General features: G+C 31.0%; 1 protein-coding gene across 2 annotated transcripts in view; it reads right to left on the bottom strand.

Annotated features, from left to right (window-relative positions):
* Positions 1–14,798, bottom strand: part of KLHL1 (kelch like family member 1) — a 308,649-nt gene that overhangs the window by 202,124 nt on the left and 91,727 nt on the right. Inside the window, exon 2 of one of the 2 annotated variants that reach the window (XM_069467168.1) lies at positions 7,897–8,079. The exons of the other annotated variant lie outside the window; for it this stretch is intronic. Within the exon in view, the coding sequence (XP_069323269.1) occupies positions 7,897–8,079 (183 nt within the window). The remainder of the gene's footprint in view (positions 1–7,896; positions 8,080–14,798) is intronic. 2 annotated transcript variants of the gene reach the window in all.

Raw genomic sequence — 14,798 nt, 5'->3', positions numbered from 1 at the left:
TTGTGAATGCAAAGGGAAGTTCTTGAAGAAAATTAAGAGTGCTATTCCAGTGAACATATGTATGGTATGAAAATGAAACAGCCTTATCACTGATGTAGAGAAAGTTCTAGTGATCTTGATCAAAGACCAAACCAGCCACAACATTCCCTTAAGCCGAAGTCTAATCCAGAACAAGGCCCTAACTCTCTTCAATTTTTTAAAGGCTGAGAGAGGTTAGGAAGCCGAAGAAGAAAAGTTGGAAGCTGGCAGAGGTTTGTTCATGAAGTTTAAGGAAAGAATCTGTCTCCATAAAGCAAAAATGAAAAGTAAAGCAGCAAGTGCTGATGCAGCAGCTGCATCGAGTTACCCAGAACATCTAGTTAAGATAATTGATGAAGGTGGCTACACTAAACAACAGATCTTCAATGTAGATGAAACAGACTTTTATCAGAAGATGCCATCTGGGACTTTCACAACTAGAGAGAAGTCAGTGCTGATTTCAAAGCTTCAAAGTACATGTTTACTCTCTTGTTAGGGTCTAATGCAGGTGGTGACTTTAAGTTGATGCCAAAGCTTATTATAGTTCTGAAAATCCTATGGCCCTTAATAAGTATGCTAAATCTACTCTTCCTGTGTTCTGTACACAGAACATCTAAGCCCTGATGATAGCACATCTGGTACAGCAAGATTTACTAACTATTTTAAACTGTTGAGACCTACTTCTCAGAAAAAAAAAAAAAAAAAATGACTCCTTTCAAATTGTTACTCTTCATTGACAATGCACCTGTCACCCAAGATCTATGATAAAGATATACAAAGAAATTAATGTTGTTTTCAGACTTACTAACATATCCATTCTATAGCCCATGGATCAGGGAGTAATTTTGAGTTTCAAGTCTTATTTAAAAATACATTTCTTAAGGCTATAACTTAAATAGTGATTCTTCTGGTGGATCTGGAAAAAGTAAACTGAAAATCTTCTAGAAAAGATTCACAATTCTAAATGTCAGTAAGAACATTCATATTTTATTAAAGAAGATCAAAATATCAACAGGAGTTTGGAAGAAGTTGATTCCAACCCTCATGGATGATTTTGAGAGGTTCAAGACGTCAGTGGAGGAAGGAACTGCAAATGTGATGGAAATAGCAAGAGGATTAGAAGTGGAGTCTGAAGATGAAACCGAATTTCTAGAATCTCATGATCATACTTGAATGGATGAGAAGTTGCTTCTTATGAATGAGCAAAGAAAGTGGTTTCTTGAGATGGAATCTTCCCTTAATGAAGATGCTGTAAATATTGTTGAAATGACAAGAAAGGATTTATAATATTTAGTTGATAGAGGAGAAGCAGCAGAGATGAAAAGAAAATTTTCTCTAATTTTGAAAGAAGTTCTAATCTGAGCAAAATGCTATATCAGCTGTTTAGCATGGTATTCCTCTGTAACATGCTAAACAGCATTGAATGTTACAGAGAAATCTTTCATGAAAGGAGAGTCAATTGATGCAGCAAACTTCATTATTATCTTATTTTTAAAATTGCCACAGCTACCCCAACCTTCACCAACTACCACTCTGATCAGTCAGCATTCATCAACATTGAGACAAGACTCTACACTACCAAAAAGGTTATGACTCCCCGAAGGGTCAGATGATCATTTGCATTTTTTAGAAATAAAGTATTTTTAAATTATTGTAGGTACACATACATACATAATGTCATAATGCTACTACACATTTAACAGGCTACCATATAACTTTTATATATCCTAGAAAAACAAACAAAAAAAATCATGACTCACTTAATTGCAATATTTACATTATTAGGGTGGTCTGGAATAGAACCTGCAATATTTGAGGTATGCCTGTATGGAAAGGGGGAAGACTTAAGAAAAACTATGGCATTGGATTGAAATCAGAGGTATTAATATAAATTTTTTGTTCTTAATGTAAAAAACCAGAAATACTTATGATTTGTGTTTATATGTGTGTGTGCATGTATGCATGTACATTAAGGGCTCCTTGGAAAAAGAACAGACTGCAGAGCTGGACCTAGGTACATGTAAAATGAGCCTAGAATACCTTTTATTCCAGTAAAGTAAGAAAATGCTGAAAGTTGATGGGGACATGCCAAAAGAACTATATGTGATGCTTACATCTGTAAGCAAAACAATAGTAAACTTTGAATGGACTTTCTTTTCTAAGAACTCTGTAAGGGAAAAGAAGGGAAACCACCTTTTCCCTAACAGGTTCTGTTCAGGTCAATATAGGACATTGTTATCTAAAAGTTTTCATAATTTTCTAACCAAAAGGAAACTTTTTCATTTATTTATTTTGCATTTTTATCTGCTATATATTTTATCTTCTATATAAGTGGAAGGGCATGGTGAAAATTTTAACTCCTACAAAAAGAATTTTTTTAATTGGAAAATATTTCTTAACTATATATAATTTATGCATTTCAGAAATGGCTAAGATTCATGATTTTAAATGTTTTATTAATGTTAATTCTTAAGATGGTAACATGTTAGTAATATTTTAAATTTATTATGCGTTTAATTTGAGCAGTTAGTAACTAACATATCAACTCCGTTTATTCTCAAAGTTTGAAAAAATGATTAAAACACAGATATCTTCTAATATTTATTAAATACCAGATACATAATGTCAAATGATCTGTTTTATCAAAAGCATTAAATATAAAATTGCATGATACAAGCATAAACTATAACAAACCAGGAAATACATATATCTTTTCTAGGCATAAGAAATATATTGACATAAAGTTAACCAGTTTGATCTTAGACATAAAATGCCTGTATTTGCAGCAGGGCAAAATTCCTATAGAGAAAAATAACATGTGACCTATATTATTTAATTTTAAATCATTTCATGAAATCTTCTCCATCAACTGTAATGTACTAAAGACTGCTAACTCAGTAAAAGTAATTCAAAAAAGTTTATTTTGCATTTAGATTTAGTGACACATAAGGTTTGAATTAGATTTTATAAGAGGGATTTAATGCATAACAGAAATTAATATCTTTGTATGTGCATATTTAGCTTCTATTAATGCAAGATAAGCAGGAGCAAAAATGCATAAATAAGTGTATACATGCAACCACTCTGGAAAATCTCTTATTGAGGTCACTACAAATATATTTCCTTCCAAATCTATTAAACTTTTCTAAGTTCCACTTCAATTTATTATGGTGTTTGACATTGTTAACCTCCCATTCCATCTTTAAATATATTTTTTAGCTAAAGCAGTGCAGACATTCTTATCTCAGCTTACCTCTGATTCATGGACTTCTCTTCCTACTCCTCCTTAACCCTCTCATTGCCGTAGGTTCTGTTCAGGCCTCTAAATTTTGCCTACACGCTCACTGGTTCAGAATAATTCTTAAGCATTGCCTTAATTATCGATATTAGGGTGATCTTGAATGTAATCTTGTATCTCAAGTGCTTGTGGAACTGCTCAACACATATCCCAATAGCATTTCACTATGTCTAAATAAAACTCAAAGTCTTCCTGCTGAGATTTTTTTTTAATCTACATTTCTGTGTTTTTAATGGGTGCACTGTGAATATATTGAACTTCTGGAGTAGAAATGATGACATTATCATATTTCATTCAAGTTCATTACCTATACCAAATACTACACCAAAATCCATCTTTCCATTTGTACTGAAATTTGTTGTTGGTCTCCTTATGAGGCACACCCATGTGCCCTTTGGCAGTGATGTTAGCACCTAACGGCAATAAGATGCTCCTTGTTTTGAAGAACTTCACTTGGCCCAATAGGAGCTGCCTTACTCCCAGGGAGTTTATGTGTTCCTGCTTCTCTCACTTCATCTTGCAACTGCCACAACCTCGCTCAGTTATCAACCTATGGGTGGATCCAATGAGTGACAATAGAATCTGGGTAGAATCAGCAAGTGCTGCCCCCTTGCTTCAGGGTGTGACTAAAACTGCAAGAGGTCATGCTCCAGAGCTACTTCGGAGACAAAGATGAAGCAAGGCTCCATCCTTGATTTACTTCTTCCTCTGCCCTACCTTGCTTCTTCTTATTCTGAGGATGCTCTTTAAACAAATTATGCACACCTGAATTCCAGGTTCAGGCTCTATGACTAGAGAACCTGACTTATGACACCATTTTTCAGAATATTGCCCAGTTCATCACTTTATGTTCACATCGTCCTCATCTCATGCTTGGATTAACTACAATGACTTCTCAGATTATTAACTAGTTTCTTTTGTGCCTACCTTTTTTGTACATTTTCTAAATCTGTGTCACATTTCAAAGCGACCTTTCTACCTAATTCTGAAATTCTGAAAGTCTATTGAGGTTGTTAAAGGCATGACTTCTGTACCCAGATTGCCTGGGTTTGAATTCTATTTTCACCAAATATTGAGTGTATTACTTCAGTAAATTTTTAAATGTCTCCTTGCCTAAGTTTTCTACTCTATAAGGAATAAAATGGGGAAAATAGGAATTTACTTTTTCTTCAAGACAAAATGAGCTCAAAAATGCAAAGCACTTCAAACAGGGCCTGGCGTATAATTAACACAGTGTATGCTAACTAGCATTATTATTATTGATTCATTTATGTTACTCCTCTCCTCAAGAACCTGCATTATTTTCTAATTTTACATACCATTTCAAATCCATATGTCTCTTTAATGTATAAACTGTTTGCAATTCAGGGCTTTACATTCAAATGTTTTGGTTCACTTATTGCTATCAATTATTCTGGGATACCTGTGAGAAATCTACATTTATTTTAGGACTTCTGTGACAGCATAAAGCACAAATCAGAATTTTGATTATTTTTCAGACAAAAATTTATAAAGGCATTATTTGAAGTATTATTAGCCTCTCAGATCTTATCTACTTAAAAATATGCCTAACAATGAATTAATGTATCTACATAGACATGGCATTTCATAAAAGGATTAATAGCTCTGACCTGATTCAGGCTAAAAACCTGTATACAATATAACCAGCACATAAACAAATGATTTTATAGAGAATCCTTCAATGGGGATGATTTGTTAACTTAAAAGAGAATTTATTTGAAAATTTTGAGCAACAATATAATGAATATGAATTAAACATATATAAGTTTTATGCATCAATATTCATTGAGGGCTTATGACATTAGCTTATAATGTCTTTCCTGGAAGAGCCATAGATCTTAATACAAATTATTTATTTTTATATTGTTTGTAATTATTATAATAGTCTCACATTTTCCAGTGTTAATGATTGCAACACCATATATATTTTGCTCAAAGACAATATTGTGTTGTGTTAATCAGGCTAATCAAAACATAAGAAAAAATTAAAACTTCATTAGTTTGTTTACTATTAATAAGATGATTATTTGTTTTAAGCAAAGAGCTAGTTTTGCATTAACTACAATTATTTCATTATGCAAAAGCATTAATAAGGTGGTGCAATATACCTGCATTTATTCATGACAATGCTTGCCTTTTTCAAGTGTCCCACAAAGTATTTTTTTATATTTGTTAATATTTGTTTAACTGAGAATCCTAAGGATGTAAATTACTTGTAAAATAGTGCTAAAGTTTTAAACTATAATTTTTTAAAAATAATTGATAGGCCATTATGATGAGATAGCTCCAGCTTCGTTGTTTTCTGCATAAGCAAATTGAAACTCAACTCGGAGAAATTTAACCAATCAGAAATCAACCAACTAACCTCTAACTAGGTTACTGTTCACTTTAACCAATCAAATATTTTCTTTGTCTTGTTTTCTGGACAGCTTATAAAAGTTTTCACCTGGTACTCCTTTGGTGGGGTCCTGAACAGCTTGTGGTCTAGTGCTACCAGATTCATAAGCCATTATATGCTCAAATAAACTCTTTAAAATTTTAATGTGTTTAAATGTATCACTTATCAGTGTAAATAAAATGTAAAACCTTATTTGAATTGACTAAACCATGATGATAAGGAACTAATTTTTATCATAAATAAGGAGTACATAGATAATTTACAATGTATATAATTTAATATGTATTAAATATATAAATATTTAAATGTTCAGAATAATACATATAAAAGTAACACATTGCTCAGATGTTTTAGAGTAATATAAGCAAAGAAGAAATTTATTTCTCATCTACCTGGATTATTAGAAAATAATTTACATAACTAAATTATTTATAAAATAACAACTATATAAAGAGTAATAAAGAAAATGATGTGAAATACTGTACATATGAGACAATTGCTCAACATATTAGTTATAAATGTTTCAAATGAGAAAGAAAATATTAAATAGTACCAATAAAAGACTATAAGATTATAAAAACTATATGAAACACTCACTGCTCTGTGTTAAAAAATAAAGAGCATTTGATGTGTTTATATAGTTTTTAGTTGATTGAGTCCTTCTGTCTTTTTAAACAAATATATGTAAAATTATTTCACTGATTTATGAGTTAAATGAAGCAATTTTAGTTACATTCACAAGCTAAGAATAGCTCTTACTCTAAAGAATGTAACTATTCTCTAGATGTTGTTTAGAGGCTAGCTCACTATAATTTGCATTTTTGCCACACATATTATAACATTAAATATTTTTCTCAATAGTAATGGCTATTCATGAACTTGTCTCTTCCAAATGATAATTGAATCTTATAATAATATTTGAAAAATATGAATAGTATATTATAAATAATGTAAGAATGCTTGCAAGGGTTAGCTGACAGATTGGACCCTACATTACCTAGGTGTTTAATGTCAAATGTTTTTCTTATCCATTTTCCGATGTTGACTTAAATTCAATGTCCACATTTTAATGAAGCCAAAAGCCATATGTTTGAAAGAATGAGGATATATCTTCACAATAAAAATAAAACAAGAAGTGTCAAATTGAAAATGTCAGAGATATCAACTGTCAAACTTAGTACTTAAGGAAATCAACCATTTCATACTTAATGAATTAATGTAGATTTATTTTAATTTTAAAAATATTTCTGAGCAGTGGGAAATGAAATGTTGTTTTCTACCTTTTCATAATGCTTAAATATTTTATATTAAGCACATATTATTTTAATTAAAAACACAAAGTTATTATTACAAAATATTTCAAAGTTCAAAAAGTGACCCAAAGGAAAATAAAAAAGGAAGAAATGTAAATAAATGAATAAAAAATAATCAATCTACTTTACATTGTTATATTAGAGAAGAAAACATCATCGTCATCATATATCAGTATCAAAACAGAGACCAGTGTTCAAAATAGTTATGTTAAACACAGTAATAGCCAATTTTTTAGAAATAACCCCCAAGAAAGGTTTAGATCCAGGAAGTATTGTAGTGGATAAAGTTCAAGCACCAGGTAATGCTACTTAATGTTGCTTTTGGCTACAATTTTATTCAATAAGATAATTGAAATTTTAAGTAAGGCTTTTTATCAGAAATATTGAAACACAAACATGCACACACAAATTGGTAAGACAAAACATCTTTTAAAAATGAATACATTATGAACCAGAGAAAAAGTGTGTATATTCTGGTTCTATCAGTTAGTAGATTCTGAGTCTCAATTAATGTGTCTGTAAAATGGTATATTATTAATACTCCTCATATAATTCTTACAAAAATAAATTAGATATATATTGTAAAATACCAAATAGCATATGTTGTTAAGTACATTTCCAAAGAGACACCAGATCTGAAAATGTGACTAATAATATTTTTGAAATAAAATGAGCACTTTTTATGAATTAAGTACACATCAGTACAGTGAAACGTGTAGCTTGAAAAATTATATCTACTTGTAATAATAATCACATAAAACAAATAATTCATTTGTTGTTTTCTGCATACCAGTCTATCACTTTTAAACATATGAATGCATATTTCCAATAAAGACAGACTACTATACCTATGTGCAGGTATCTTTCGGTTCCCAACAATCAGGATAACATCACAGAGCTGCTGTTGCTTCAAGTAACTTTCCATCTTTCTGAAGGTTTGCTCAGCATGGTGAATGGCTTGATAGAATTCCTCAGAGCTACTGGAGTCCAAATCACTTTGAGGTGTCATTGAATGGCTGGTTGCTGACAGCCTATAAACCATAAAAAAAAAGTGTGTTTCATCAAGTGCCAGTTGTCCAGTATAATACACAGATTTTAAAAATGTTTTAGGAAAAATCAATGCATCTGTCCTCATTTTTATGATTTTAATGCAAGTTCTATAAAGGAAGTTTGAAAAATCTATTTTGGGTTAAGTATTGTGCTCTAAGATGCAATAAATGAATTGAAAATTATCTTTTTTATTGTTCTAAAAGATGTCTAAAAGTAAGTTCTCTGTATTTTTTAGGACATTGTTAATAAACCTGAAAAAATCATAGAAAGAGTAAATTATTAACATACATATTCTAAAATTAATTAGCTATGAAATGTTAATTTCATTTGATATTGAGGAAGATAATTTAATTATATTATTCTAAATAGTAATGATTCTTGAAATGTTATACTAAATGTTGCTTTACAGACATAGATTATTTTTATCACCAAAAATCTATGAAACATGGTTTGCAAAAAATATTGACAGTTAAATTTGCAAGTAAATTGTTGAGTTTCATGTTCTGTATCCAACTAATTAAACAAAAAATACACAGAATGCATTAGCTCAGTACTTATGAAAATTTTAATCACTAATAGATATATGAAACAAACTTTATGATTTTGAAAAATCCTTGGTACTTAAGTTTGGCTAATGCATCTATTAATAGCATGGACAGTTCCCCAAAATCACTTTATAAAATACCACATTCCATCAAGGGAAAGATTCTCAATATACTTGATACAGTCCAGCAGACCCAATCTAATGTTGTGATGAGAAACCTTTAAAGAATTTGAAATTGAATATTAATTAGATACGTAAAAATAATGAAATTGCTTATTTTGTGATAAATATTTTAGTAACATGGAGAACTCTGCTTCCAACTGCAATGTAATAATTTGTAGCTGACTAAATCTCTCACCAAGAACACCAGAAAAAAGTTACATATAATATCAAAATAACTATTTGAATTCAGTAATATCTACTAAGGCCATCAGGACTTAAATAAGCAAGATATTAGAATAAAGATAAATTCATTAAAGTTAGCTCAAAATTCTTTGCTGCTTTTTCTTTCATTCTCAAGGTATTTACTAGTTATAAGCAACATATGGTGAGAGCCTGAGAAGCTCAAAATAATGTCGTAGCTAAGCAGAACATCTAGTAGTACCATTGGGTTTGGGAGAGAAAATTGCTTTTGGAATTATGGGCTCCAAAGGTAGCCCAAACAGGAGTGGTGAAGCAGGGGCCATAAAGGAGACAAATTCAAATATGACTGTTATTCCATACCACTTTTCCCCTACTTTGCTGATTTATGAGTAGGACTAGACAAGCAGAAAATGGCTCATAGGATATTGAGAAATTAAATAGAATTTAAAAGCCAAACATTTGAATTTAGAGACCAGTAAGAACAAGAGGTTCTAGTAAATTGACAGGCTGTTAACTAGGGTTCCTGAAAGGCTATGTCCTAGGAGTAAGGGGAACTGGATATAGACAAGATAATACAAAGACTGAAATCTAGATTTGAATTAGTGAAAATCTCCAATTTGCATTAAGGTGATATTCTAACTGAAATTCCAGCAAACAATAAAATAATTTCTCTTTAGAAAAAAATAATTCATCCAGACTCTGTGATTTCTTATATATAATGCCTGCCATTGAAGGAAAAAGAATAGTAGGTCTATGAAAAAATGGGACCCAAAGAGAAATAGAGACAATAGAAACAAACCTTGAGTGTCACTGGTATCTTTCAATATATGGATCAAAATTAGTACTTAATAGATGTAAAAATAACTTTAATTAATATGTTTTAATATAGAAGATAAGCTGGACAATTTCAATTTATATGAAAAAATCAAATAGAAATAAATAAGGAAATATAATAATTTAACTTAAGATTTTGATAGACAAATTGACTGCAGATTGAATGTAGTTGAGGAAAAACATAGCTGCAGAAAATAAATAGAAAATAACCAAACTAAAATATTGAGCTAAAACAATAGTTTCAGAAACAAATGAAACATGGTAGACACTATAATATTCACATAATTCACATAATTTGTAATCTTAAGAGCAGGGGAGAGAGATGATGGTACAAAAGCCATCTGAAGAAATACTGGCCAATAATTTTTTTAAATATGTTAAATATATCAAGAAACAGATTCAAAATTCCCTATAAATCCCAAAGTTAATACAAATAAAACTAAACATTATAATGAAAACAACGCAAAACAAAGGAAAAAAAATGAATTTCTCAGAAGTTGCCACAGAAAAGAAAAAGAGAATGTGTCCTTAACCTATATAACACACCAAATATGACATTGATAAAAAAACCTGACGATGTTAACAAGGAATGAAAATTAGGCCAGTCTCTCTGCTAAACATGTTTGCAAAAATCCTAAGCAAAATATTAGCAACTAATATTTTGCCATAAATATAGAAATATATGGGAAAAAATAATAATGCATACCAGTTAAATTTGACTTCATTAAAAAACACAGTTTAATTATATAAAGCCAACTAAGACCTTTGTTAGGCAAACATCGTATTTAATTGAAATCTTTTCCTCTTTGTGATTCAGAATGAGATGTTAGCTTCACTTCTTTTTTTTTTTTTTTTTTTTTTTTTTGCGGGGGAGGACCTTCCCAGGGTAATGTAAACATAGAAAAAAATCAGCCCTTTATTGTTAGGTAAGAAAATATATAATTGATATTATTTCCATAAGGTGTGTTTATGCACATGGAACATCCAAAAGATTCCGTAAAGAAGCTTACAATCTAAATCCATTACAATTATGTATATTCTCTGTCTATAATATTTGTCTACATGATATGGTTATTTTCATCAGACTTTATAAATTCTTTTTTAAATATTTGAAATTAATACAAATTTTTCTTTACCATATGTTTGTCTTTCACAAGTTTGCAAATTACAGGGCCAGAATATGGTCATTTTTCAGCATGTATTTCATGAATTCAGGCTCAGGCATATGTAGCAAGAACAGCAGAATTCTCTCACACATTAACACATTGAACAAAAGAGTTGCAACATGCACTGTGGGAGGCATTTTTAAATCTATTATTGAGTCTCAACTACCTAAAGAGAATTGAGTCAGGACTTGTAGGCTGCCAAACAGATCAAAATTGCCCCCCAAAGAGATGCTTCTGGTCTGGTACCCAGACTGTATGAATAGGGTTTACAATTCAAGGTATTAAAGAAAGTGCTGCAAAATAACTCCATATTAGTTTAAAAGGGTTTAGCTAGGATAAAAGCTTTATTTAGATCCTTATATCAATTTCCCACAAATTAAATAAAATGCTTAAGGCAGAAAGTTTTACACGTCATCAAGAATTTTATAATCTAGGAAAAGTAATCAAGAAAATAATTTAATATACTTTGTCTTCAAGTCATTCAAGCTGTAGTGGACGTCATATTAAACCAAATAGTAAAAGAAATAAAATAATACAATCTTAGTGGTTGGTGAGACCCTAGAAGTAAAATAAAACAGTATTTTTTAGTGTTTTTAGTGTTTTAGTATATTTTAGTGTTAAATATTTGAAAGGATTAATTCAAAATAAAGAGATAATTACTGTCAAGGTAGGATATTCTTTTACCTGATCTATCTACACTAACCAATCTCAAATATAATATAGACTTGGATCATCCCTGAAAAATTTGGAAGTAATTTGAAAGAATAGTCTTGTAAGAACAGAGCTAGAAACTAGGCTCAAAATTTTGAATTTAGTTCTCTTCTGGATTTTTTTCCTAAAAGTTATCATCCTTTGAGTCTTCCCATGTTACATCTCAGAACAAATCACTTTTTCTTCAAGGTCATTGATCTGTCAGATAAATGGTTATATTTGTTTGACTTGATTTTCTCTTGCACATTTCCTCATAAATCATTTCATGATTCAGACTTGAATAGAACTTTTTCTCTTCCATCTTTTATTCAGAATGGGATTTAAAAATGAGTTTCCACATCAGATCACTTATGATTTTTAAGCTAAGCTTTATTATTTAACCTTTGTTCCATCATGTATATGGCCTTATTAATTTAACAAATAAGACATTTAAATCTTAGAAAATAGAGGTTATGTCATTACCAAGTTTTTTATAATTATTAAATAAAAATTTGGTATGGATTATTTTGTTAGTGTCCATTTTTTTTAATATCTTCACCTTTAAAAAACCTTTACACAGTCTCTTTCCAGTCCAAGAGTCCCTAATATAGTGATCTGACATTCTGACACTTTTCTATTTCCTTTCACAACCATATGTCTTGAAAGACTTTTCTTCACTCATTAGCTTCACTTCATAACCCTCCAAACACAGAGGAATGCATTGCAATTTGACTTCCCTAACCACTCATCTACTAAAGCTATAGGTAACAAGGACATCGGTATCTTTCTTGTAGGTCTTTTTAGCTTTCATATTCATTGCTTATCATCATTGTTAGAAGCTGATCAACATACTTTCCTGTTCCTGTGCTAAACAATTCAGGACTAAACATTCTTTACTTTCTCTTTACCAAACAATTCTATGGTGAAGCATGTTTCCCTATTGCTCTGCTAAATGATGTTGGAAATAATTTAGTTGCTTGCACCACGAAATAGTTAATTCTGAAAGATTAGACTATAAATTAACAACAGAAATCTTAGCTATAAAAGGCAACAAATACACACCGGCTTTCACTCTATGACTCCCTAGTAGGTGCCAATCTAAAGCTATTATGTCATGAATTCTGCCCATTGCCAATCAGGTCCTCAGCCTTCATTGGTTTCTTGGTTGGAATTCCATATCATGTGTTATTAATATAAGTTCCTATATGATTTGAGACTTTCTTCAATTTTTACTACCCTTCAAATCAAGCTCTAATTTTAGCCATGGTAAGTAATTTCAGTTTCTGCAATACGTCATAACTTTCTTCTATATCTTTTACACACATAATTTTCCTTTACCTGGAATCTTCACAACATCTTGACATTCTCATGGCCAACTTTAGTCCTTCATAAGTCAGCTTAAATATCACTACTTTCAGAAAGCCTTATTTTAATCCTCAAAACTTTGGGAGTTGGGGTTACCCTAGCATGTTTTAAGTATGGTTTAAATACATCTCTGGCATATAGAGTATTTTAGGAGTTCAATAACTGTTGAATGAATGAGTAAAGAATATTCCTTGAGAAGATGGCCTTGATCAGGTACAAATTTTACTTTGTTATGTGACTTTCTTTGGCTTTGGTTTGGTTTTTGCTTTCATAGTGCACAAAAATGTGTTGATCATAAAAGCTAGCACTAAAAAAACAAGCAATAGAATTTCTATCCTCAAACCTAATAGAGTGCCTGGCATACAGAGTAAATATTTGTGGTGTGAATTGCTATTTTAAAATATCAAGTATCTTTCAGAGATCATGAGAAGAAAATCATAAAATAACTGCTGTAACTAGAATATATACTCTCTCACCTTCCACTGGTAGTGTAAGTATACAAATTGTAAAAATGCTAAAGAATATACTAAATATACTAAAGAAAACACTATGATATATTCCTTTCAAGCAAGCATTCTTGACTAAGACCAGATTGCAAGATTATTAATATTTTCTTAATGTCAGTGACTGAGTGAAGCTTATATGGCAAAATAAATATGAAGGCAGTTTAGTATTTTTGTTGTTTTTATTTCTCTTGAATGACAAGAAGGAGCTTTAGTTTTGAGAAAAACATTTTAAAGAACATTTCTGTAATACCACATAAAGGAATCACACATACATATGTAGTTCTTGGGCAAAGACTTGAATGTAGTAAAGGATGGCTTTACTTGAGTGAAAAACTTTTTAGTCCTGCAAATTCAGATTGTATGAAACACAATCTGTGTATGAAATTTAGTATTGAAAACATAATCTAAAGGCAATGTATATCTGTTTAGATAATGTTTTCATTAAATATTAAGTCATTAAATATGAAATGTCTGATTTTGAATCAAAAGTTTACTTTTTTATATCTCAAACAAGAAGTAGTACAATTAATCAAAGTATGAGCCGAAACTATCGATAGAGTTTTGCTACCATCCTAATGGTAGCTTGTTTATCCCATCAGCAAAGAAGCCTGGAGAGTGAGTGGTGATGAAATTGCAAAAAGGCATTTTCCACAGCTTGTTGAGAATTGAATATTTTTCCTTGCAAGAAGTGGTTCAAAGCCTGGAAGAAGTGGTAGGCAGTTGGTGCAAGGTCTGGTGAATAAGGTAGATGACAGAGAGTTTCTAAGTCCAGACTCCGTAGCTTAAGCAGTGTTGTTTGTGTGACAGGTGGTTGAGCGTTTTCTTGCAAGAGGATTGGCCCGTCTCTATTGATCAGTCTTGGCTGCTTAATTGAAAGCATCCTCACCATTTTGCCCAGTTGTTTTCAGTAGACATCCGCTGTAATAGATTGACCAGGTTTCATGAAGCTGTAGTGGATAACACCAGCGCTGGACCACCAAACAGACACCATTAGATTTTTTAATGAACATTTGGTTTTGGGCTGTGTTTTGGCACTTTGTTTTTATCCAACTACTGTGCTGAACACTTGTGATTGTCAAAAAGAATCCATTTTTTATGACATGTAACAGTATAGTGTAGAAACTGTTCACCTTTATGTCGTGACAGCAAAGAAAGACAAGCTTCGACATGGTTTCTCTTCTGATGCTTGTTTAAATCATATAGAACCCATCTATCCAGGTTCTTTAACTTGC

This window comes from Eulemur rufifrons, chromosome 4 (assembly GCF_041146395.1).
Source record: "Eulemur rufifrons isolate Redbay chromosome 4, OSU_ERuf_1, whole genome shotgun sequence".
Taxonomy (NCBI): Eukaryota; Metazoa; Chordata; class Mammalia; order Primates; family Lemuridae; genus Eulemur; species Eulemur rufifrons.
This window is presented reverse-complemented; position numbering and strand designations above follow the sequence as displayed.